This window comes from Passer montanus, unplaced genomic scaffold (genome assembly GCF_014805655.1).
Source record: "Passer montanus isolate IOZ18808 unplaced genomic scaffold, ASM1480565v1 scaffold45, whole genome shotgun sequence".
NCBI classification, from domain to species: domain Eukaryota; kingdom Metazoa; phylum Chordata; class Aves; order Passeriformes; family Passeridae; genus Passer; species Passer montanus.
Genome location: NW_024369373.1, coordinates 11,120,039 through 11,142,389, shown reverse-complemented (window position 1 = coordinate 11,142,389; position 22,351 = coordinate 11,120,039). Strand labels below are relative to the sequence as shown.

Here is a 22,351-nt window from a genome sequence, read left to right as displayed (position 1 = left end):
CTGGCCCCCAGAACCAGCAGACTTTTGGGAAAGAAAAAGATGAAATCAGCAGAGAGAGCTTTATTTTAGATCCCCTCTTAGAAGAGCCCTGGTAACAGAGACTCAGGACAGCTCATGAACAAAGTCACCTATACTAAAGTATTAGCTAGACCCAGCCTTTCCCAGAACAACAAATAAAGAAATTTCCGCATTTCTTTAATGCAGAAATCCACTACAGTCTATTCATGGTAATATTTCAAGACATCATATTTTACTTATTTCTAGTAAAAAACTTCTGCCATGAAGTTACAACAAATTCACAAGCTTTGCTACAGTGCTACTAAACTACTTTTATTCAAAATGCACCCTGGCACCAGGCCAGCAAGTGGAGCTGGTTTTGGACAGAATTTTCAAATGCATTCACTTGAACTGTGGAATGCTGCTCTTTTCTGTACCAATGGTAAAGTTCCCATTAGTGTCTGGTGAACAATGAACAATTCCCAAGTGTTACCCATATTTTCTTTCCCCTGAGGCTGCCACTGACTCCTCCTGTGACTGCAGTCACTCCTCTCTGCTCCTTGCTCCATCCAGCTGTTCCAAAGGTTACAGCATTATGGGTTTGAGGCTGTCAGCTCACATTTTGAAGTTGTTCAATCACAGTCTACAGGGGGATATGAAAACAAAAAATTACTTTAGAATATTCACCATGCCTTTTAGATAATCATTCAGAAAATCTTCAATATCCAAGCCTGCACACTGGGAACTGGCCCATGAAGTTTTGTACTGACAAACTTCAATAACATTTTAGAAGAGAACTCGGCAGCTGTCTGACATTAGCCCTCCAGTTTCCATGGATACAACAATTAGATCAGCACAAACAAAGCAGCTGAAATTTTCAAATGAATAGTATTTTACATCACCCTCTCACACAAAAATCCTGGTGACAATAGACATGTTAAAAATACTGAATTTTTTTAGTTGAAAGCCCACCCACAGAAGCAACACTGTTAAAATAAAGGTTGTATGAGAGAGGAAAATAAATCAATTTTACCTTTTAATTTTAGATAAGGAAGACTCCATGGCAAAGGAAAGATTATTATTAATATTTACTGGAAAATGATTTCCAATAACATAGGTGTTTTTGCACTACCAACAAAATTTAGAAAGAAGCTCACCTTCTTTTCCGGGGGAATAAATGAAACCAAACCAACAACACCAACACAGAAGCTATATGTGCTTTTAGGAGAACTGCAACAGAAGCTTTGCAAATACATCCAACTTCTTTGTGCTGATCTCCAAATATGATACAGACACAAAGTCTGAGCCAAGCCAAAAAAAATATATTATTAAACTGACTGGAAATACTAAATACACTGAAGCCAGTAATAGGGATTTGCAATGACTGCAAGCAGGTAACTTGTAAAGATAGAAGGCTGAATGAAAAACTCAAAACTAGAAAAATCTTGGGTAATCAAGACAGTTTGTCACAAGCTTTGTTACCTTTGGTGTGCCTGAGAGGCCTCACTTTAGACATCCCCTGTGGTTTCTGTAACATATCAAGACAGTTTGTCACAAGCTTTGTTACCTTTGGTGTGCCTGAGAGGTCTCACTTAGACATCCCCTGTGGTTTCTGTAACGTGTAACAAATCTGATGCCTTCTGTTTCTAGTGAGAAGACAGCTGAAAAGCTCCACCTTCTCGAAGATGCAGGAAAACATGACTAAATGCAAGGAAGGGAAGTTTGGATTCCCTTCTCATCAGACACTGTTTTTACAGACATAAATAAATACACAAAGTTTGCCAGGAGAGATTTCTCTGTTGATTTCTTCTATAATTTATTTTGAACCACAAACAACTTCCTCCTACAGATTTGATATTAATTATTCAATTCTCTGAGAAGAGCTGTTGTGCTAAGATCCTTTATGAGTGTTATTAATTCTTCCATGATTTAAAAACATTCATAACTCAGAAATTCAAAGCCTATATCCATTAACCAGCCAAAACCAAGGCTGTAATGATCTCTTTAAATTGAAAGTGCAATATGTTGTGAATATTAATTACATTTTTTGTTATTACATCAAATAACTTTTTTATACTAGTGGTTTCAGATTTCTCAGAGTTTTCCCAAGTGAAGGGCTACCAACACTTAAACTAAACTCCTTTTCAGCGTGTTCTACCCTCAGACACTTTGTACAAATTCCACAAAGCACTCTCTGGATTCTTTGATGGGCAAACAGGCAGCATATACACCAGAGAGCACACACTCAGCTGACTGTGGCACAACTGGGTTTTGGGGATTCTCACAGCATGCAAATTTAAAGACTGAACGTCTCATACTAAACAAGGAGACAAATTAGATTTACAAGTTATGCTAGACTCAGATATCAGAGAGGTAACTGAATGCTGATGCAGATCAAGCCCTCCCAGTGGTTGGTGTGAGACACCAGAGGAGCAGGGCAGGGCTGGCACTTCCCTCCTGCCCCAGCCTCCAGCCTTCACCTGCACCAGTGCAGAGCTCACAGCCCACCTGGAGAGAGCAGGAAGGGGAGCAGCTGAAAACATCCTGCACCTGCCTTACTTTTCCTCTGGGGTCTCAGAACTAAGAAGGCAGCTGCACTCAGCAGCTCCAGTTCAGAAGAGTTTTGTGCCTCCTCAGAGCTCAAGGTACAATTGATTACTCTGGCTATTTACATTGCAAATCAGCCCACCTGGAGAGAGCAGGAAGGGGAGCAGCTGAAAACATCCTGCACCTGGATCACTTTTCCTCTGGGGTCTCAGAACTGCACTCAGCAGCTCCAGTTCAGAAGAGTTTTGTGCCTCCTCTTCTCAGAGCTCAAGGTACAATTAATTACTCTGGCTATTTACATTGCAAACCTGGTGCTTGGACTTATTTTTTTCCCACCATCCCATTCCATAAAGACTCCCACCCAAATCTCTGCTGACTGCACCAAAATTTTCTGCTAGGAATGAACAGCAGTCTATCCCAAATCCAAACGAAGTTCCACAAAACTCAAACAATTCCCCTGTTCTACACTTCAAAGGGAACCACAAACATAGAACAACTGATACAATGTAATGACTAGGACAGAAAAAGGGAAATGTGAAATCCTAATTCTGAAATGACAAAACAGTTCAAACATGATTTATTCTTAGAGAAAAAGTACTGTTCAGGTTACCCCCTAAAACAGCTTTCCCTAGATTCACTGTAAATGAGAGTCAGCAAGGACCAGCAGAAGGAAAACAGGCATGGAGGACAATGGGAAAATGGAAAAAGGGAAAAATCCACCAGGGAATGGCACAGCTTCACTGGCACTGCTGTATTTTTTTCCTGTCTCTACAGTTTAACCAGGAAAGTTTACACCTCTCCTTTTCTTTTTATAAAGGAAGAGAGAGGTAGGCCACTGGAAGAGGACCAATCCATATTATGTGCTACAAAAGTTAGTCTAATAACAGATGAAAGAAAGCCTTGAAAATGAAGTAAAGATGGATGTTTTTTGTGGATGTTTTTTAGTGTCTCACTCCATAACCAGAGGGCAGGGGATTTGTATACATATTCATCAGAAGTCTACATGGCAAGGTTTAAAAAAACCTAAGACATTTATGTGGAGACTGTCAACAATTCAAGACAGGAACTATTTAAATGAAATGATTTAAAGACTGAAATAGCATCAGCTATTCTGGGGAAGCAGAATTTATTTGTGTTGGATAGCTTTCCCTGTATAATCCTGCCACACACTATGTTCCTAGCTTGCTGTCACCATAAAGCTTGCTATTACAGATTTCTGGGGATACCTAGAAGCACATAAGGATAATTTGTTTCTCATGGAATGCTGTATCAGTAAACATCCAGGCTATATCAGTCACATAAATGGGGGATTCAAAGCTTAACTCATGAAAATTTTGATTGTTTATTATTTCTTCCAGTGAGCTTTTTAATGTAGTGTAACATAAATGTTATGGGAATAAGAGGAAAGTTGGGCATCAGTGGCACTTCTGCCAGGCAATGGAACCCAGAAGTGAAGAGGGTTTCCACTACTTCCAAAAATTTAGTTTGATGGCATGTATTGCATCTGTTCATTTTTCCAGTGCCTAAACAGGCAAGAATTGTTTTCAAATCCTATGAGTCATATTAGCTGTTTTATGGTTTCCATATAAAGTACAAACATTTTTTACTCTAAAAATTATAAGTTGTAAGTGAAAAGAGGCCAGGTTTAACCTGCATTATGAAATCATATATGTCAGTCAAAAGCAGACCAACATGTATTTCAGATTTATTGCTGATCACTCTCACACAAACATCTGCAAAACACAGCAAAAGAAAAGCCTTTCACATTAAACAAAAGAGTTTAATAATCTTCATCTTGACCTGGACACTTCACATCCTCCCCTAACTCCCAGGACTGATTTAAACATGACAACCAAGTCAGAGTCAGATTTCCACAAACCACGTCTCAGACCCTGCAGAAACGGGAAAATATTAGTGCTGAGGAGTTTTTGTGTTCTAAAGCAGGAATTGCAAAGCACATCCACAGAGGCTTCAGTAACACCCTGTGCTGTGCCCCACACCTGGGTGCATCCACACACAAATTTCTGTGTGCACAGGGGCAAACAGGCCCCTGCCTTTGCCCTGTCCAGGGAGCAGCCTCTGCTGCAGGATCCGTGTCTGCTTGTGGTCTGCACAACCAACGTGCCTCAAGGCAAACTCACAAGACGAATTTTGGGGGGTAAGTACTACACCCAGCTTGCTGACTAACTCTGTAAAGCTGTGCTCAATCCCCTTCCCTCCTCTGTGACTCTGTTTAGCCTCTGGAAACTGCAGAGAACAGCTTCTGCTTCCCCAGGGTGGAACACCCTGGAAGTGCTACAAATTAAAGAAACTTCAATTGAGAACCAGCCAGAAAGCTGCAGCAATTTCTCCTTTCCTCACAGTGAGTCAGCAGAAGCCAGACCTTTTTCCCAAACACAACCAGCCTCTCCAGGATGGATTTCCTCCTTTTTTTCCCTAAGCTGAGGCAATCACAGCTCTTCCTGCTTCAGCAAAATATACTCTGCAGAACAACAAATCTCTCCTCAGCCTCAGATGTGGCACATTCTGTATCTAAAAATACCTCAGCTACCCTTGGAGGTTTCCATTTGCCCTTACACAGGATAATTAACTCACCGATTTTGTAATTCCCTGATAATGGGAACAATTTTAGGGTAATTAGTAAGGCATTAAGGTTCTCTTTTTTATTTTTTTTTAATTCATTGGTTTTTTTACAATATCTGAGGCGAACTTTGAGCCTCATTCTATGACTTTGGTGACTAATGTTTTATGAAGATCACATTAAATATTCTTGTGCATGAGAAAAAAGGGGGTGCCATTACCCTGAATAGATTATCCTGATCCAAGATATCTAAGGAATTTGAGTCCATTTACTAGTGAAAAAACCAAACCTGCCTTTAGTCTGATCTTCTCCTTATGTCAAAATGTTACTGAGATCTACTTTGCACAGACATAGACTTCCAAAAGCTTTCCAAAAGCTTTATTTTCCCAAAGCACAAACTTGGAAACTTGCTGGCAAACCCTCGAGGCTTCACAAGGGAAAATATGACATTGATACAAAAACCATGTGACAACCTTAATGGTCTTCTGCCCTTTAGCAACAAGATAAACCCTCAAGTCCACTATGTGCTGGAACATAAAACCCATTAAAGCTGGAAAATTAATTTCTTAGACTAAGTCAACAGTATATAATATTCAATGAAAGTGCACTAATCTGGGGTCATGTCCATCTCAGTTATTCTTTTCCATTACATTACAATAATTTCTCTTGACCTGGGATGCTAAGGCCCTTAATGCATTAATGCAAGTTTTTGGGCAAGCATTACATTTGTGTTCTATGGAGTTCTGCAACAAAACATTTACATTTAGTTCTTTTTATTCTTCTTCTCAAAACTGTAACAACCCTACAATACAATTATTTTAATGTAAAAAAATTAGCTAATTTCATGTATATATTCAAAGAGTTCCACTGAGATGATGTTGTGGTATTACTATGAAAACATAATTTATTATGTTTGTAACTTTCAGTGGAAAGAGAGTCAGGTATCCAATAAACACATCTAGAAAATCTGCTAGGAATACCAGCTAGAAATAAGCCAGCATATTTCATAAGCAATTTAAAAAGAATTTGGGGGGGGGGAATTTAATTTAATAGCTTTTGCATATGAAAGGTATTTGGTGACAAAATGCTGAAGAGTATAAATGAATCAAATTTATTTTTTTCATACAGAGCCAAAAGAGGCTCTACCAATGTGTTTTTCACCAACATCAGTTAACAAAATAAATATTAAGTAGCTTGGATGGGCTCTTTGGTTGCTTATTGATTTATCCATTCTTCTGTGTGGGCTGGTAAATTATTGAAAAATAAGAGATCTGAAACCAGAGAATGAAAACACATCAGGGCTTGGGTCATTAGAGAACAAGTAATAACTGAGAATTAAATTAGTATTACCACAAAACATGAAGGCATAGAAGTATTTTTCACTAGTAACTGGGCATAACAATGAGTGAAAAACATGCATATTGTGAGGAAATACAGAAGGAAAAAATCTGTCATGGTGAACCAAACAAACTTCAGAGACAAGCCTCCATAAACAAGGGCTATAATTCACTCAGTGAAATTATTTAAACTTTAAATTAGAAAAGGCAAAAACCAACAAAACAAAACAGAAACCTCCTTCCGTTATTAAATTTTTGTTTTCTTTGTGTTATTTCTTATATACAGTTAATAAAATCAGGTGACAGCTAGAAACTGGAGTATGAGATTAACTATCCAAAGTGGAAAAAAAGGAGGGAGAAGGGACACACATGACACATACCAAAAAGAAAAGAGTACAAGAGAAGCAGTGCATGCAGAGGGCACAGCCTGAACGTTTGTTACACATCTAACTTGTATTCTCATTGACACAGACACCTTTAATGGTTTGGTGGGGCGGCAGGAAATTCCTGGAGACTGACACAGATCATATCAGTGTTAAAAACAACCAGCATAAAAGGACAGTACCGATTCCACCCGAGTAAATAAGTGCGTTTGATCCCTCAAACACCAAATATTGTCAAACACTTGTTCAGCATGCAGGGGAAGGACAGCTGGAAGCTGCAGTTTGAGCATCCCCACATGGATTAAAGCAAGCACACACAACCAGCGCTGCAGCTGGGAACTGTCTCAGCCTCCAAAGCTGCCCACGCCTGAGGAAGAGATGGAAAATGGCCCAAACTGTAGCACCTGTTATGCTGCACATGAAATCACAACTGCCAGGCTGTGGTTTTTAAACACAGGAAAAGCACATTTTCAGCAGCAATCACTGCAGTGGTGTGCAGTTTGCAGCAGCCACTACTAGCAGCTCTGCAGGCAGACGTGCAGGGCTCGCACTGAGCTGATGTCTGTGCTGAAGGTGTTGTGACAGTGACACAATGGACAGCAGAAGTGCCCAGTGCCAGTGCTTAACACTCAGGGAAGGGGAGCAGGCAGGGAAAGGGCTGCCATGGCTGCCCTGCACAGGCATGGGCCCGTGCTCCTTATCTGCCATATGACCAAGTCTTGAACCAACACAGAATATTTCCCCTTGCAATTGCACTCCTGCCTCCTTCTGAGACTGATTAGGGCATCACTGGGGCTGCTTCATGCCCCAAACTGCTCTGTCTGTCTCTTCACTAAATCTATAACCCTGAAAGGAGATTGGTGTCCTTCCTCCAGGAAAGAATTCCACATAAAGGAGAATCAGAGGGATCAATGAAAAGCTCAAACAGACAGAGGAAAGAAAAAGCAAATTACAGGTTCATACCCTCCCTCCTAAGGCAAACTCCTGGAAATGCCCTCCCAAAGCACAGGACAAACTGCACAATGCTGCCTGTGGAATATGCTGGGTCAGGTCAGCCACAGGAAAGGACCCAGCACTGCTCAGGAAACCAGCTGCACCAAGTGAGAATTTCCCAGTCTGACCAGGAATTGTTTTGCTCCTTGCATGCTATCATTAGGCCAACCCCAGTTCAAAAATAAGGTTTAGTGCAGCTTATACCTCATTGTACTTAAAACTGTGGTTTTCTAGAGTATGTGCAGTATCTACACTATTACAGGAGTAAATAGGATTCTGTAAAAAAAAGAAATTAAGTGTCTCAATAGATTTAGAATTGAGAACACAAAGAATAATACAATAAGAATTAAAAGGTTTATGTTAAATTTAAAACATCAACATTTCAAAGATCTGTATTGGACAATAAATAGGAAATTGGTATTTGACATGCTGTAGGTTCTGAATATATGCAAAAACAAAAAAGAAATGAGATATTAAAAGACAAAGAGCAAAATGAGCCATTACGTTGTTTCTATGGCTGCAGTTGCTAGTGCAAAACTACCTCAGAAAGAATATTCAACAAGAAAATAAAAGCAGGCTAGGAGAATAATCTAAATACAAAATATTTGTTTCTTAATTCCGAACTAGGAGGAATTAAATATGTTTATTGAAAGGACTACTTTAAAGACACAAACAAGAAGCAAAACAAAACTCTCTTGTTAGCTCCACTGGAGCAGAATTATTTGCATTGAGCAGTACTTGGTGTACAGAGCAGAGAACCAGTTCCAAGACATCAGCAGAGTTATTTCTGCTTAAGAGCCCTCTCCATGTCAAGAAGAGTACCAAAATGCTTCACGAGAATTTGCATTCATTCTATTCCAGGTTTGAGGAAACCAGATTTTATTTCCCATCCACAGCACACTGTCAGTTTTTATCACTCATACCCAGTTATGTAACAGAGTGGGGCTGACACAATCCGTCCCGACTTAACAGAACCTGCGCTGTCATCTGTAAAATCTGAAAAAGCTCTTCTCTAATGCCGCAGTGACATGAAACGTATTTTATTTTTAACATCAGCTTATTTTTTAAATACCTGGGGAAAAACCACAACAAATAAAATACCATTGACACCTGCATGCTCTAAACAGTACAACTGCATTACCATCATGGCCACTCTCCTGCACAAGGGGACATAAATTCCATACCAGTTCAGCTGACATTTGGGTTCTATGTATTAGTTCATGCATAATCCAGGGCCAAGGATCTAGGAATACTCATCAACAACAGCATCAATCACACATGGAAAACTCAGTTAGTAACAGATTTCCACCCCTTTTACTCCAATGTGACCAAGTACTTAGATCCCATCAACATCATACTAAACAGAATTTTGAAGTTTCTTAAAGTGAAACAAATGAGTATTTGCTCCCAAGGCTTGTGTATCTGCATTTATAGTTAATGTACTGACAGTCATAAAATTCATATATATATATGAAACTAAAGCCTTAATGTGCAAAGAGTGCATGCAGCATTTTGACACCCATTTCAGTCTGTACAGATTGCCAGAGTGCCCTTAATCTGCCACCTACTACCCTTGGTGATGGTGAAGTTAATGATGTCAGTGCTGCTGCTGAAGACACAGTACTACATGACCCCATTATAAGGAAAAAGCCAAAAAGAAGATTCTGCAAGGTACTTCTTCATGGGCTCATTATATTTCCCTAAGATTTGCATGAGGACATTTAATCAGCCAAATTGGCTCCTATTTACAGCTGCTAAAGGCAATCCATGTGAGAGGTGGTTCTGCTCTCCCTGGTAGCAAACCACTGCTTCAGTTCAGACATTTTTTGACACTACACCCAAAAGCAGGAGGCACCAGTAGAAGAGTCAGCAAGGAGCATAACAGCTTCTGAGCCTGAAAATGGCTCTGTTGTCCTCTGCTCTTCTCCTCATTTCTGTCTGGGGTTAGGTAACAGCACTCCCAACTCCCCACACAATTTACAGCAGCAGTCCTGCAAAAAAACCTAACTATTGACTCTACTGACACTCTCCCCCAGGTGAGACCAAGTGAGCAGAGGAGCCCAGTGCCCCCTGCCCCTCTTGTAGCAAGGGCCCATCCTGATCCTGATGTGGAAGTGCCACCTTGGCTGTCCCCTCAGGCTGCTGCCTGATTTAATCCTCTGCCTCGCTCACACATCTCTGCCAGCACAGCTGATAAAACATAGCAGGGAAGGGAAAAGAAAGATGTTTCTGGATGGCAACACAGTCCTATAAACCACTGCTTTAAAAGTAGACTGGTATGAAAATCAATCACTCAAGATAATCCTAAAGAAAAATTAAGAGAAAAGCAGAAAAGAGATAAAACCAGCACTAAATGGAAAAAATGTGGTAGAAAATAAATGGTGTACAGATACTTGGATATCACAAAATTTTAAAAAAAGGAGAAACTGAAGCAGAAAGTAACATTTCAAACCTGAAGTTATTTACAGACATGCTGGTTTTTTTTTAAAAATAGCAAGTGAGCATCTTTCTCAGCAATTCTCAGCTACACTGATGTAAATCCATTTTATTTAAAACTATGTTGGACATTGTGAATGTATCAATGCAAGTGTGTATTATAGGACTCACAGAGAGAAGTAAAATGAAAAGCAAAACTACTTTTAACTTCATACACATGAAAAACGCTCAATGGCCCCTGTTACTTTACAACACAGCTCACTGAGAGGTCTTGGTGTGTTCCATTTCAAAGCAGGCAGACCAGACAACAGCTTTTCATCTTTAGTTTCTGCCATGTTTTTCCTACTGATGACATGAACCATAAACCCCTGTCTAGCTTCTATCTCAAGACATCAAAAAGTAATCTTTGATCTTATTCCCATGAGTCCCCATTGCTTCTGAAGTATTTGATGTTAACATTTTGTTTATACAGCAATGTTCTCCAAAAATCCCCTTGAACACACAAAACCATGAAACAAGTTGAGTGTTTTGGTGGAGTATTTTACTAGAGGACTTGAATAAACTGTTAAATTCAGATCTGCTTATCATGGATGTTACAATACTTGGTTGGCAAAGATGTTTTGTTATCAACATCTGAAGTCTGAACCCAGGGATCTTTTGTCAGATCACTGTTTCCATAATCAGGAAAATGCTGCTGGCATCATTAGGATGTGCAGCTGTTTCTGGCAAGCTGCTTCCATGTGTGGCCACAAGTTATTTGCTACCCAGGACCTGAAAGCAAAATCTTTGAGTTTACCTTGCCCTAATTTTACTTTAGGTTTCACCACAAAACTTCAGTAAACTGCATGAAGCAACTGAACAGAACTGTTTGTGTGGCAATGGCAATACAAAGGAGGAAAACCCCAAACCAAGAAGCCCAACATTCAAATGCAAATCAGCCTTCAGTTCTAAACCAGCAAAGAATTGCTGGGATGACAGGGTACTACAAACTTTGAAACTTAACTAGGAAAAAATCCAGTAGTGATTATGCACAGAAGAACCATTTGCAACAGCAGTGCAGACTTCTCTTACCCTGTTCCTTGCAGATACATCTCCCACATGGATGGATTTGGGAATTTTTCTGTGGTACCACATTCTGCTTCCCCTGAAAGCCTGCTATGGACAGAGGGTGGGAAGACATGGCAAGAAAGGACTGGTTAGTGAAGGCTGGCATTAGCCTCTCTCTGACCTACAGAAATCAGATCCTTGCCTTGTGTGGCCAACAAACCCATCTGAATGAGAGTATTTGATTTTGTTACACAGCTGTAACTCGTAGTGCACACATTAGGATAACCTGATACCTTGGTGCATCACTTTAGGCACTCTCTGCCACCACCAGCATGAAATCTGACATATGTTATATACATGACGGGTCTATCAGCAAACTTTGGAGTTAATGGGAGGGCTTTTTCTGGCTTTGAGTTGTACCCACTACTTCTTAGGAGCTGATGTAGATGTACAGGGTCTGACTGTAGACACCTTGGAGGGGCTTGTTGAAAACAAGAAGTTTCTCCTGCAAACTTCTCACAATATAAATCTTTTTTTAATATGCTGATTTATTTCCTGCCTTAGTTTTTGCAACTTAGAAAGGTAAAACAAACAGACAATTTACCTACTAGATGAATGGAGATACCCTGGCTGGAATCCAAAATGGTATCAGTAACATCCCTTAAGCTGAAAGAAAATAATGCTCAAGGATTAATTTGATCTTCACTGTACTGAACCACACTGGCTCTTCATTTGGCAAAGTTCTTAAATTGGGATATTTATTACCATGTAATATCCTTATGACAACTAATTTTCCTTCCTATGCATAAGATTGTTCAAAGAAAAATGGACATTTTCTGCCCACACTGTGGAAGCTCTGGATTTTATTTAAATAAAAAAGAGGCTCCTAGAGCTGGTACACAAATCTCAAAGCCCATCTGAAGGGAAAGGTACCACCTTCAATACATTTCTAGTCAGCCAAAGATATGGATAGACAGACAGACAGATTTAATGTAGGTTTATTCCCTTATAGAAAACTTAAATTATTCAAAGCAAAAAAATCCAGGTTTTTTTGTTGGGGTGATTTTGGAAGGACAACACATAAGACTTAACATTATTTATAATGTTTAGCAAACTGCTTAAAAGCTTATTGATTGCCAATAGTTCACACAGTGACATTTCTGCTATAACAATTCCCAGAAAATGTAATGCTTCATGCATTGTGCACGTGAAGAAGAGATCAAAAGCACACTGGGTAGATTTTGAAAGCTTTATCTAGAATATAAAGGGGCCAAAAGTCTTTGGCAAAAGGACAGAGAAGAGCTATCAGTGAGACTGGCACATAGATTTCATTAAAAACTGGCAGCTCATTATTAGCCATTAGGTTCTCATAATTCTGATATTACATAGCCAGAGGAGACACAAGTTTGGAAATTACTTCTTATGCAGTTCTCTGGCTAACAACTGCTCCAACTGTGACTGGACAGAAGCATTACTTTTATTTCTGGAGTAGAAAAACTTTAGGTTACATCAACATCAGAAGGGCAACTCCAGCCTGGAGGCATTGTAACTGAAGGTAAGAGGATATGGAGTGAACACACACAGATCACTTGGATTCCAGTGCAGCACAGACAAAACAGTGAGTGGCAGCATGCAAAGAAACAGGGCTTAGAAATGCAGAACTCCACTAAAATCACTGCAGTCATTTCAGGCAGATGCATTCAGCCATAAATTTAGACCCAGGAAATTGAAAGGGAAGAGGAAGTTATTCTGTTAGAAAATCCTTCAACGATTTGACTTCCCAACAGCAAAGATGCTGTAAAACTGTGTACTGACATTTACAGCTTGCACAAGATTAATTAAAGCATCAGGAAATAAAACTCCATAATTAGTCCTGGAAAAGCCGCAGGTGCCAAACTGCTATTTACAGACTGAGGGGATGTAATATTTTAAAATTAAAAGTTGTTATGCATCAACTGCAAGGAGACAGAAGGAGAAATGCACAGCTAGCTCAAAGAAAATAACACTCAAGCATCAGCAAAAAGATAACTGAAACTTTGATAATGATAGTTTTGTTAACCTTTTCCTGGTATTTTGATAAAGAGAACCCACCAGTTCTAGAGGGCTAAAAGCTTTTCTGAAGTTATGACCACCTCCTTCCCATCTTATTTTCTTAATGTTTGTCTGCAACCATTACCCCTGGCCATTTTTTAAATATCTGTGCAGTGTTCTGGAATAATGTCTCCACTTCTACCAGTCAGAGGGATGGAAGAAATGTCACCCATAGAAACACCTGTAGCAGGTTTATTTTATTTCTTTCCCTTCTCTGCACTTGGTGCAATCTTACATAAGATAAACATTCCCTTAGACTTAAATATTTGGTGCTTTTGTGGCTCTTGGGATTTGACTTTTTTGGGTTTTTTTTTTCGTTTGGTTGGTTGGTTGCTTTTTGTTTGTTTGTTTTAATTTTGAAACTAGGACATCCTTAGAGCAATCTGAGTCACGAAACTTAAAAATTCATCTGATAGTGGAGTCTAATCTTTTTGCCCTCTACACAAATTTAATATTAGATGCCTTATTCTTTGAATAAGAATGCTTCTGGGTTTTGTGCACAAACCACTCCTGCTGCTACATCCTCAGTGTGCTTTTCTACACTTACTGATCTTGTATGTTGGATTTAGGCAGAAAAATGGCTACTTCAGGGATATTTATCAGGCTTAGCAGTGGGATAAGCAGAAGATGGTCCTTAATGCCAAGCACAGCTCTACACATGCACAGAAGCAGAGCTTGGAGTTGTACATGCAACTTCATACTTGCTCTTCAACTTCAGTCTTTTCATTCTGTTAAAGTTCATTTTCTACCTGCACCTATTCTTTGTGTCTCAACCTGGCTGTAAAAACGTGCTCATCACAGAAATAGAGATAAGAATAATGCAATTAAGAGAGAGAAGCATTCTGTCTTTGAGAAAGAATAATATGGAATTAGTGCTGTGGATGGATTTGAAAGAAAATTACAGTAATTAAAAATTGTATTAACTTGCTGTATTCTACATAATGGTTCTGCAGCCATGACTGCCTTGTTTGGAGCCTCATTTTCTTATTTTCTATCCATATTACTCATTATTTGTGCTATCTATTTACACAACCTATAATGTCAGCCACTCTAATATAGATAAACACCTTGCCTAACAAGGTGTGAAAGAAGGGTAGGGGAATGCAATATCCCCACGAAGGAAAATTCTTCAAGGTGTCAGCAAGGACAGCAGTCATTTATTTAGGACAAAGTCCATAGTCTGGACAAAATGTTACTACTTCCTTTTCAGGTCATATCCAACTTCCATGACTAATTCCTAAAGCCAGTTACTCCATTAAGATTAAAAATAAACTGTTTTAAGGCAGTAAAACCCCTGGCACTCCAGTTAACTCCCAGGTGGGCTCACTGAGCACAGGTACTCTGCACTGGCACTCTCACCTCATTCCTTGCTTGTGTGTTCTGGAGAATGCTCATTTTTTTCCAGCAGCTGTATTAATCATTTGTACATCTGACTACCAAATATGAAATCTGACAGCTAGGAAAGCCTAAACATTTCACTCAGTGTCTTCAAAACACTTTTTCAGAGCTTCATAAAAATGAGTTCTTCCAGACTATTTGGTGAGCACTGTCAAATAATACTAAAATATTAAATACTATAATAATACTCAAGTAAGTTATTTTTTCTTTAACTATTCACATATTCTTGATGTTAGACTTATGTGAACTTTGTAGACTAAAATAACTTCTACAACTTTGAATTACTAATTATTTAAATTGAATTGTCTGGAATGAGTTGGCTTCATTACTTTGAGACATGGATCACTGTCTTTGAGTAGTAGGTCTTGAATTCCAAGCTTTTCAAAGTGAAGAGTTCTGCTGTAATCTAAAGCACAGCAGGTATACTTTTATCCAAATTACTTGAATCACCATGGGAAAAATTTAATGAGGGTTTGTCACATGAATTAGATATTTTAAGTTTAGCAAATCCAGAATATTCTTGCCTTGATTATGCAGCTTTGAGAGCCAGTAGCATTCTCCACTACTACCACTGCTCACCTAAGCAAAAACCAGAGTCACAATCCACTCTTTTGAACTCATTCAATTCCTGTCTGAGAAAAGCAGCAATCTAACACTTGTCAGAAGAAAAAAATTTATGCCTTTTTAAAATACAAGATTCGGAAAAAAACCCCCAAAATGAAACAAAACCCTAAAGACCTCCCCCAAAACCCAAAAGTACAGAAGGAGTCCAGAATAGCAACTTGGCAATAATAAATGAAAATGCAAGGACAAAGTAAGCACCTGCTAATGGAAGAGAGAGAAGACACTCAGGGTTTTTTTGCCTGAAAGCATGCTGGACAAAGAAATAAATTACTAATAGTAAAGAATGAAAATTTATTTACTTTGAAGAATGTTATTTTTCAAGCTTTGTATCTTTTCAGCAATTAATCATGACATCTGCTTATTTCCATACTCCCCATTTATTTCTACTAAATTAAAGAGAGTGGTTGAAGCAACATCCATTCTATTCTTACATAGTGTCTGCATTTATGATTTTGTCATGGCAGAAATTTTGCACAACATATAGAACTGGGGAAAAGCCAAGATATTTAACTATTGAGGAGATTTCTGTTGCTAGAACCATTAACCAAATGAAATGTGGGGCAGTAGTTATTGAAGCACAAAAAAAAAAACCCAACCCAAAAAACCCCCAACCAACCAACTCCATATATCTTTATTCCTTTCTACTAGCTACAAGAACTTTCATTCTACTGCACCTAAAATGTTGCTACCAACATATAGAGAGATTTGTAAACACCACCTTATGGAACCTATCTAGTGAGACTTACATATTTATATAGCTGAAAACCAACCAGCTTGCCAAGGCAGTAAAACACCACGTATATACAAAGTAAGAAAAATACAAAGACTGTTACCTAGGACGTTTCCTCAGTGCTGCTCTTTGCAGAATGATTGGAAAAGCTCCGGCTGGACGAGTAGGAGCTGCAGCCCGTGTGGGATGGAGGAGCTGCACACCTGCCAAAGTCACCTCGTCAAACACTGAGCTGGCACCACGGCAGAGGGAAAGCCCCTCAGACCCGCTGTAGGGCTGGTTTCTCAAGAGATTAAATGCTAAAATGGACCCTGGGAGGAAGGGGCCGCTAACGGGAGCTGGTTTGAGCCTCGCCCAGCCCCTCCAGGGCCTGCCCGCACGGGAAGGTGTGAGGGGCCGCTCCCCGTCGGGGAGCCCGAGGGAAGTACCGGGAAGCGGGAATTTCCTCTGGGACCCCGGTGCGGGCAGGATAGGACAGGACAGGACAGAGCCATCCCTGTGCGGGCACGGCAGGACAGGGCAGAGCCATCGCTGCTGTGCCCGGGACGGGCTCTCGGCTGAGGGGCAGGGCAGGGCAGAGCCATCGCTGCTGTTCCCGGGACGGGCTCTCGGCTGAGGGGCAGGCGGGCGCTCCCCGCACCTGAGGGCAGGAATGGCCCCTGGAGGAGCAGGGGAAGCTGCTGCTGCCCAAAGCTGCCCCTCCGTGTCGGCTGCCATAGGTTCACTCTTCTCTCTGGGGCTGTGCTCCCATCTTAGGCGGTGCTTTGGGAAAAGCTCGAGAGAAGGTGCTCACCTGGGAGTCTGGGGAGGGAGCCGAGCAGGCCTGCCCTGAGGGTGGCCTTACTTCAGCCTTCTCCTCACACATTCCTGGCCTAAAGAGGGTGAGGAATCACTGAAGGGATGAGGAGGAATTCCCGTTTTTCCCCGGTGATCTGAGGAAGCGCCTTGAGGAGAGGGAAACATCCATAGGATGGAGGTGGGTGCCAAGCAGGGGAGGAAGGGGATTCCCAGCAGAGATGGAGCAGGGAGGAGGGACAAAGCACCACAGGGCTGTGAGCTCCACAGGACCTTTCTGAGGAGTGTAGGGATTGGGAAAATGCAAATTATAAAATACCTGTGTACGGTTTATGTAGAGAAAAACAAGTAGAACAAAATGTAGGAGCACTGGTGCTTTAAGACAGATGCTCTAAATTGCTGTAATTCCCAAAAAAGGTCAATGTTTGTGCTTTATTTTTGTACACTCCAGGAAAGAAAAGCACTTAACATATTTCATTTAAAGGATATAAACATATAACTAAGAGTATTTGAGTTATTTAACTTAAATATCAGTTTCAGAGATGTTCATGAGCATAACTTCTTTTCAAAATTGGCTATGGCACCTTCAAACAGTGTTATCAGACTGTAATTGCCAAAGCTTCTTGTGAATGCTTACAACAGGTTTTACTGAATCAAAAAGGTTTATACAGTTCTTTAATATCAGCTGCTATGTGTAGACATTTGTGGTTGCAACAGATATAATAATGTGGAGATTACAAAGCTGTAAAGGAGTAGAACTGAGCAAATTGGAAACAATTAGAAAAAAATTGCATGAGATTATTTGGGTCTGTATTCAAACCATGTTAAGGGTGACTGATATGTAATTTTGGATCAAGAATGGACTAGCTTGGTCTTTTTAATAGTCTTAATGATCTATAAAAGTCTATCATTTCAACCATTTAAATTAACTTGAGTGTGCTATCATTTGACAGCAAAGAAATTATGCTAATAGGATTATTGTTCTATTAAAAATGGTGCTAATTTGAGGCTTTAAGAATACAGATGTACAACTCAAATGTTGTGTTCTTGTTAGCCATGCAGTAGAACATGACATAAAGTAGGTATTTTGTCATTGTCAAAACCAAAAAGGCTCTAGTGAACAATAGATTGCACATCTTCTCATTATGGGAGGGACCATACTTGTCAGCAAAACAAAGTGACTCAGAAAACATTAGTGGATAAAAGTAATAACAGAAAACTGAAGGAAAAAGGGGGGAAATGTGATTCTCAGCTGTGGTGTTATTTGCTGGAAACCAAAGCTGTCAAGCTACCTCACATATAAAAAGAAAATTCTGATATGAATGGGTTGCTTCTGCCAGCACAGAAACAATGCAGGTAAACTGTTTGTGATGCCAAAGATTGATTAATTTATTTCCAGCTTATAAAAAACCAAAAAGATTGTGTCTGAAGGGGTAAGAAGGAAAATGCAGCCAGGTCTGTAGTGATAAAGGTGCTGGAGATCAGCTTCAAAAATCAGCATCTTGAAATGGCACAACCACATTTGTTTACTGATACCTGGAAAATAGCATATCCTTTCAGGGGTCATTTAAAAATGTCTTTTGCTTTGTGGGGAATATTTTAATATCAAGAAATGAGCCAGAAAGTAATATTCATTGTGTGCTCATCAGTATTCTAGCAGAACCTTTCATGAATCTCTTTTAATTTATCAAGCAATAGAACAGTTTGAGAAAAGTGTATGCACTAAATATTTTCACAAAATTGTAACCATGCTAGGGCAGTTCTGCTTTAGTTCTGTTCCAGGCTACTGACATTTAGTGCTTCTCCTTGGATAAGTGACCTGTTTTAATGAGCTCTGACTGCAGCAAAATTCACATTGTTTTTCAAGAATGAGGAGAAGGGTGTGCTCGTGTGGCCACTCTGTGCTCATCCTTGTGGGATGTGCTGGCCCATCCCTGGGGAAGCTGAGGATCAGGGTGTCCACACTCGTCACGTGGAGCTCCAGGTTTTAGCACTTTGTCATTTTTAACACTGGATAGTTGTCTTTTAGGAAATAAGGAGAAATATCCTTTAATCCTGGATGAGTTGTCTGTTTCAGATTCGTTAGCATCTTGATACTCTTGCTTCAATAAAACCTTTTTCCTCATGATGAGGTTTTATGTGCACAAATCCCACTTTTACAATCATGGGATGAACATGCTGCACCCCATGTGTGGAGTATATTGCTCAGTTTGTGCTGGGGGTGTCTGACAGCCACTGGGCATGAACATACTGCAAAAACTCAGGAGTCACTAAAGCCACAATTACTCTTTATTAATTTATCAGAAATAGTTTTACATTATTGGGAAATCCTGTTTGGCCTCCCCTAACAGAAAGGTTTTAGACTGTAATCCCGAGTTATGTTAAGGTGTGACAGTTTTGGCTCCAGAAAAACTTTTTTTTTATAGCAATATTTCCAGAGGAGAAGTTGTTTTGCATAGTAAAAATTAGGTCTGGGCATCCTGTTTTTCCCTGGGATCTGGGAATAATTCAAACAATTACCCCAGTGATAAACAATTTTCTGTCTGATGGATGAGCTGTCTTTAGGTAATGGGACTGTGGGATTCCTTTCTTTAACACTCTGTGCTGCAGTTCAGCAAAATTTAAAGATGCTGGCTTGTGAAATTTTTGTGTAGAAATTCTATTAAGTGAATGAGTGCTTTGATATTTTACTTGTTTGAAGTTATAGTCTTGCTTTTTGGATTTATCATAACTTGTGCCAGTCTCATATTTACCAGTTTAATCAATAAAGCCAGCAGCACTTTGATGTAAACAAGATGACCTCACTATTCAGTACTGGATTTTCCCTGCCTTTTGACAGAGACAAGGCATATTTATATTAATTTTTCTCTTTACATAAGCCTATCCTTTCCTACCATTTCTTAGCTCCAGGCATTCAACTCCTGAACCAGACATTTAGAACTTAAAACCAAGGCTTGGGCCTGCAGTTTCTAACCTCACTTGGCTTTTCCCTGCTGTATTTCCCTCTCTTTGATGCAAGGAATGCTCTCAAATAACTTCACTCTTGATCCAGGTTATTTTTCTTAACTTTCTTTGATCAATATGGTGGAACAATGCAAACAAATGAGGGAACCATGAGGAGTCTGTCCTTTTTCTTTAATGTCAAAATACTTTTTCTGCCTAAACATTTAATGGGTATTACATAAAATCAGGAGATTTTTCTGAAGACAAATGAAAAACTCAGGGGGGAAAAACCTGACAAAGTGCCTAATTAATACATCACAAATAGATAAATACAATGCAATACTTCATCTTGAATAAAACTTATTTGCTGTATTTCCCTCTCTTTGATGCAAGGAATGCTCTCAAATAACTTCACTCTTGATCCAGGTTATTTTTCTTAACTTTCTTTGATCAATATGGTGGAACAATGCAAACAAATGAGGGAACCATGAGGAGTCTGTCCTTTTTTTTTAATGTCAAAATACTTTTTCTGCCTAAACATTTAATGGGTATTACCTAAAATCAGGAGATTTTTCAGAAGACAAATGAAAAACTCAGGGGGAAAAACCTGACAAAATGCCTAATTAATACATCACAAATAGATAATCTTGAATAAAACTTATTGTTTGCTTCAGTCTTCAGTGGCTTTAAGACTATTTGGAAAAATCTAGGTGTAATCAAACTGCCTGAAAAATGTCAGCTCTTCCAGGAAAAAAACCCCAGTTATTGTTATCAGATTTCTTAGAATTATTTCACTCAGAGTAGCACTGTTTGCTTTGCTGAATTCTAAGGATTGCTCAGTCCTCAGCAGTGAGTGGGTACCTGATGAGGAGGAGGAGTGCATCATGAGATGCAGCACTTGTAACGGAGTCATAGCAAACATCTGCATGAAATCAGAATTTAAATCTGTTGTTCGTGTAGAAGGCCATTTTGGATACTGTGAAAAGAAAACCAATCCACTGAGAAGCAAATCTGAAGTGGCACAGGAGCCACACTGATTGGTATAATTTCAAGTCATTTCAAAGCACGAGGACTCCAAACCAGCTTGTTCTCAGTTCCTGTTGAATCCCCTGAAGCAGCGTCAGTCCTCAGGCTTGGCAGGCTCTGAAAGCAGTGGCACCTAGGGTGGATGGAATGAATTGGAGATATCAACCTTAATTAGGAATTTTCTTGCTTTTGTGAATATTGTTTTTGTTTAAAGAGATCCCTGCTACTCTTGCATCTGTAAAGATAACTGTTGATTAGAGTTGTAAGTACTGAGGAAAAGGACATTTAGCACAATTTTTAATTGTCTTATTCAAGTTCTTTTTTGAAGGGATTTTGTCAGAACAGCTAGAGAGCTGAACAAAGAATGCATCTGAGCTAAATTGATGTCGTGCACATTGATTACAATTAGAAAACTTTGTGGCTAGCATATATTAGTTGGGACTTCTGCTGAAAATGATTTAATGTGAATCATTTATCAGTAGCAGTATATTTGAATTCTGTTGAACAATTTTCTTGATGTACAAAGATTGGCATCCTTAATGTCTTAGCCATATGGAGCACATTATCCTTAGAGAATGATGTGCTTTTTGTATGTTAGTATGTATGGTTTGTATTGATTTTTTTCAAATTGTTTTTGTTTTGCATTTTTTTTTGGTGGTTGGATTTTTAAAATTTATTTGTTTTGTTGTTTGTCTGGGTTTTTTGTGGAAGTAGACCACCTGATCACTTTGTTGCAAGTACTTTTACGTTTAAAGCCTTTATTGCTGGAGAACTTGCAGAGGGAGTTAATGAAATAACATATTTAATGCCTGGCAGTAAAGCTAAAGTCAGAATTGTCAAAGATAAAGCTTTAACTATCAGGGTGACTGCCAAAACAGGATTGCTGAGAAGCTGGATGGTCTGGCTTGGTGTCCAAACCACACTTCTACAAACACGACTATGGCATCTGAGGGATAATTTGTGTCCAACATAACTGTGCTGACAAAAGCTGCTTGCTCCACACTACCAAAAATAGGGATGTGTTGGAGCTGCTAATTACAGCCCTCTTGGATCTGTGCTAAGTGATCCTCATACAGATCAAGATGAGATATTACAATGAGCAAGGCCCAAGACTTTGAATAGCAGAAATCATGGTACTAAAGATGTTACCTTAGTAGCTTTGAAGTCTGTTCTTGGGTTTTTTATACCTCACCCACATATAACTAAATATTCCTACTATTTTAAGTGTCGTAATACTGTTAAAACAATAAAAAGGGCAGAAAAAAATTGCAGATGGGCCCAGGTTGCCTCTATTTTGGTTTGATGTTCACCACTGCCAGTGACACTCGCTCTGTGGAGCTCTTGTGCTGCTCTGTAAAGCCACTCAGATGATGTGATGGTTCCCATTCCATCCTCTGTGCCAGCTGCTTATACTGACAGTGTT

General features: G+C 39.4%; 1 protein-coding gene across 1 annotated transcript; it reads right to left on the bottom strand.

Annotated features, from left to right (window-relative positions):
• Positions 1–421: 421 nt before the first annotated feature.
• On the bottom strand, positions 422–16,881 carry LOC120507908. The gene is made up of 4 exons (XM_039721058.1): positions 16,268–16,881; positions 11,926–11,987; positions 11,346–11,429; positions 422–640 (listed from the first exon to the last, which is right to left on the bottom strand). The coding sequence occupies exons 1-4, from the start codon at positions 16,879–16,881 to the stop codon at positions 630–632; spliced, it is 771 nt and encodes a 256-aa protein (XP_039576992.1). The 3' UTR covers positions 422–629.
• Between the last annotated feature and the right edge of the window lie 5,470 nt (positions 16,882–22,351).